Genomic DNA, 4,250 nt, shown 5'->3' on the forward strand with positions numbered 1-4,250 from the left:
CACACACACGCAGGCACGCATTTCGCTCACTCCCCTCTCTCTGTTCTCTCTCCCTCTCTCCCTCTCTCGCTACCCGTTTCTCGCACCCAGACCGCCCCCTGGCCCCTAGCTCCTCCTCTCTTTGATCTCTGCAGGTCGCCGCTGAGGACGTCTCGCACGCCGGCCGCGACGAGGAGGCGAGACGCGCAGGCTTTGATTGGGCCGTCAAGATCGGCAGCTTCATCGCGTAGTCAGGGCTGCTGGCTCCGGCGCGCAGTGGGGCATTGGTTTTGTAAGCTGGCGCGACGGGTGCATGCGTGTTACTCGCACTCTTCAGGCAAAAATGAGGGAATGCTCATTAGTAACCCTACGCGGTACGGCACGCGCGCGGGCAATTTCCCTCTCATCCGGCCCGTCCCCCAGCGCGGCGCGGGGAAGCAGCATCGAATGGAGGGCGAACGGCACGATGCGAAAAGGCAGGGCGAGGCGGATGGAGAAAGAAGTGCCCAGGAGGCCATGGTGGAGGGGAGGGACGGGAGGACGAAAGAAGGGCGAGGAGGACGAGCGGCCCGCACAGACCGCGAGCAGACAGCGCCTGCTGGCCATTTCGAGACATTCGCCAAGAACGCTAGCTACATGGGAGGGCTTCGTGAAGGATGGATTGAAAAACATTCGAACAAAGAAGAGGCGACGGGAGGAACCGGCGGAGGATGCAGTGACGTGAGACACACACACACACACACACACACACACACACACACACACACACACACACACACACACACACACACACACACACACACACACACACACACACACACACACACACACACACACACACACACACACACACACACACACACACACACACCGCTCACCCACGCGCACTGGGCCTTGCACTTTGAATGCCGTGGGGCTCCTGTCGTCAGACGTGGAGACGCGAGGGTTGCCCCCCCTTGCCCCACCACCTCGTGTGTGTGGAGAAGTTTACCTTACCTTACCTTACCTTAGCAGCATCAGGTGAGAGCAGGAAGGATGGCGCTTGGCTAGTGCCATTTCACTGTGGCACAGCTCGCGTTACAAAACCTTGATTTTGACCATTGCGCGAAAAAGGTACCTCTCGGTGCCTTCCAGAGGCAGCTGTGACCCCGCCGAGTAGACGGCGGCACACAGCAGGTGGCGCGGTGTGCCGCCGTCCACTCGGCGGGATCGCAGCTGCCTCTGCGCGTCCTGGGGAGGTACATTTGTTGCGCGCCGGAGACGACTCGACGCCGCTGAGATCGGAGATCAAGCTCTGACAGGTCGCACGTCGCTCCTTTGACGCCGACGTGATTTACCCGTGCAGATCACATCAGGACACGGTCTCGACGCGCTCAGTACGACGCCTGCGACCCGTCTCGGGTCAGGTGGCACGACGCTCATCGCGCCCGCCAGCGCTGCCTTGCAGGTTGCCACGACGAGGTCGAGCACGCTTCTATACGCTCGCCGAGCCTTCCTTTCCATCCCGTTAGGCAGCCTGGGAACGGTGGCGATCAGAGGCAAAGCCTACGAGGGGTGGTGGAACCACATGTCACGGCTACTGCCGGCTCGACCCCACGATAGCCTCCGAAGGCTGACTTTGCGGCACCATCATCGGACGATGTCGACGAGTTGGGTCGCTCTCGCGGTAGCCAGATGACCTCTCATACTAGGATCATCGGCCATGGCCGCAGGGAGCGCGGGGGAGGGCGCTGGATGCAACACGGAGCTCCGTTGGAGACGTTTTCAAGATTAGGACTCTGGGGCTCTCTCCGAAGGGAGCGTAGCGTACGCGGAGGGAGCTCAGAGTTACCCCAAACCGGAGCGAGGGAAGGAGCGATCCCGCGGTGAGCGACACCGAGCGCATCGCAGCGCGTGAAGGATCCCCAAATTGAGTGAGTGACGGTCCTATTCGGACTCGTCCTCGGCCGTCGGCGGCGTCGCGGCGATATGGCGTTTCGCCTTCACTCGGGCTGTCCGTCGAGGCCAAGCGGCGGCCGTTATCGCCACTGGCGGCCCGTAGATCGGGATGCCACGCCGCCGACGAGGCGGCGCACGAGTCGACGCTCTTCTCGGTGAAGAGCTAGTCGAGATATACTCTGGCGAGGCGACAGCACATCCAGCCGCTCGCCCGCCACGCCGCCGACGAGACGGCGCACGAGCCGACGCTCTTCTCGATGGAGAGAGCTAGTCGAGATATACTCTGGCGAGGCGACAGCACATCCAGCCGCTCGCCCGCCACGCCGCCGACGAGGCGGCACGCGAGTCGACGCTCTCGCCGATGGAGAGATATACTCTGGCGAGGCGACAGCAGATCCAGCCACCCGCCCACCACGCCGCCGACGAGACAGCGCACGAGTCGACGCTCTTCTCGATGGAGAGCGAGTCGAGATGGCGATTGAATCATGGCGCGAGGCGCGCTGGCTCCATGTCGCCTCTCTGCTGTGAATAGAGGGAGAGTGCTGCAGCGTTGGAGCCGTAGCTCGGCGCCTCGCCCTCAGCAGAGCGGGCGAGAAAAGCTGAAGCCGTTCGCGCCACTTTCGGCGGAGTTCGTCGATTCCGCTCTCCTGCCCGCTCTTGCCAGCCTCCCTTGCAGCAAAACACCATCATCTCGCCCATCCGGTCGAGAGCAAGCACATTCCGTAAGTAAAGTAAGACAGCTTTCAAAACGGAATGGGAGAAACGACTCGCACGCCGCACCACACAGCTCACAGGGATTTTCCGGAAGGATGTGTGTGGTGTTAGCGGTCCTCCGGTCCTCCACCTCCCCTCTTGGATCTCAATCTGTAGAGTCGACACAAGAAAGCCCAACGGCTTCCCTCACACGCTTCGCCCGCGTTCCCTACTTTGCGAGCTTCCCGCCGCCACTGCAGCCAACGGAGACGGAAAAGGCTCCCTCGTTGGTAAGGTAGCCGTCAACGACGAGCAGGTAGCAGCCCACCACCAAGGTGGTGCTCAGCACCGAACGGAGTTCGCATTGACCGCAATCGTCGCACTCTGCCACCTCGTCGGCGTCCTCCAGCGTCCAGACGCGCAGCCACGTGTCATAGTCGGAGCCACACGAGTCAAAGGTGAATCGGCCAGGGATCGTCACGCAGAAGAGAAAGGAGGCGTCGCCGGCGGGCTCGCCGCCCAAGCTCGGCTCCCCGACAGTGCTGCCCGACACCTCAGAGTCACAGGAAAGGCGGCCCACGTCCAGGGGTGGCAATGCCGGTGGTGACGGCGGTGACGGTGGCGAGGGCGGCGAGGGTGCTGGGCTCGGTGGCGGTGCGGACGGAGCCCTAGACGGCTCCGGTGGCACTCGAAATCCATACCAGAGGCAAACTCCGCAGGCGGCACTGGCCATGAGGACGAAGAGAGTGCAGCAAGCGGAGGCTCTGTTGCGACTGCGGCGCTCGTGGATATGCGCCTGCAACGGCACAGCCGGCACTGCGGCTGCGGTCCGTGCGTCTGCCACGTTGCCGATGGAGACCGCGACCGAGGCAGGTTCAACAGGTTTTGGCTTGCTGCGCGCCTCGTCGATCACTCGCGCAAGGCGCTCGTGGGCGTCAGAGGCCGCAGTCGTGAGCGTGATGTCAGAGTGGCCGAGTTGACCGAAGCGAGAGGCCTCGCCGTATGAGGGTGGAGCCTCGTCGTCGTTGCCGGCGTCTTTGCTCACTGACATGTTGTCTTTCAAGACTCTCTCGGCAATGTGGGCTCTCTCGGCAACGACTCGGCCTCGAAAAGCGAGCCTCGCGGGCCGCCTTCGAGGTCTCGGACGCCTGCGTGTCACGACCTCGTGCGAGCCGCTTGACATCGTCCGATGATGGTGCCGCAAAGTCAGCCTCCGGAGGCTATCGTGGGTCGAGCCGGCAGTAGCCGTGACATGTGGTTCCACCACCCCTCGCAGGCTTTGCCTCTGGCCGCCACTGTTCCCAGGCTACCTAATGGGATGGAAAGGAAGGCTGGGCGAGCGTATAGAAGCGTGCTCGACCTCGTCGTGGCAACCTGTACGGCAGCGCTGGTAGGCGCGATGAGCGTCGTGCCACCTGACCGGAGACGGGTCGCAGGCGTCGTACCGAGCGCGTCGAGACCGTGTCCTGATGTGATCTGCACGGCCACGGGTGAGTCACGTCGTTGTCAAAGGAGCGACGTGCGACCTGTCAGAGCTTGATCTCCGATCTCAGCGGCGTCGAGTCGTCTCCGGCGGCGACGATTTGGTACATCTCCAGGACGCGCAGAGGCAGCTGCGATCCCGCCGAGGGACGGGCGCA

At 63.0% G+C, this 4,250-nt stretch overlaps 1 protein-coding gene across 1 annotated transcript; it reads right to left on the reverse strand.

Annotated features, from left to right (window-relative positions):
- Window positions 1-2,645: 2,645 nt before the first annotated feature.
- On the reverse strand, window positions 2,646-3,700 carry EMIHUDRAFT_442896 (hypothetical protein). The gene has a single exon (XM_005781237.1). The coding sequence runs from the start codon at window positions 3,659-3,661 to the stop codon at window positions 2,840-2,842; it is 822 nt and encodes a 273-aa protein (XP_005781294.1). The 5' UTR covers window positions 3,662-3,700; the 3' UTR covers window positions 2,646-2,839.
- Between the last annotated feature and the right edge of the window lie 550 nt (window positions 3,701-4,250).

Source organism: Emiliania huxleyi (assembly GCF_000372725.1).
Source record: "Emiliania huxleyi CCMP1516 chromosome Unknown EMIHUscaffold_205, whole genome shotgun sequence".
NCBI classification, from domain to species: Eukaryota; Haptophyta; order Isochrysidales; family Noelaerhabdaceae; genus Emiliania; species Emiliania huxleyi.

Coding starts and splice junctions, on each gene's coding strand:
- EMIHUDRAFT_442896 (XM_005781237.1), bottom strand. CDS start 3,661: ATGTCAGTGAGCAAAGACGCCGGCAACGACGACGAGGCTCCACCCTCA.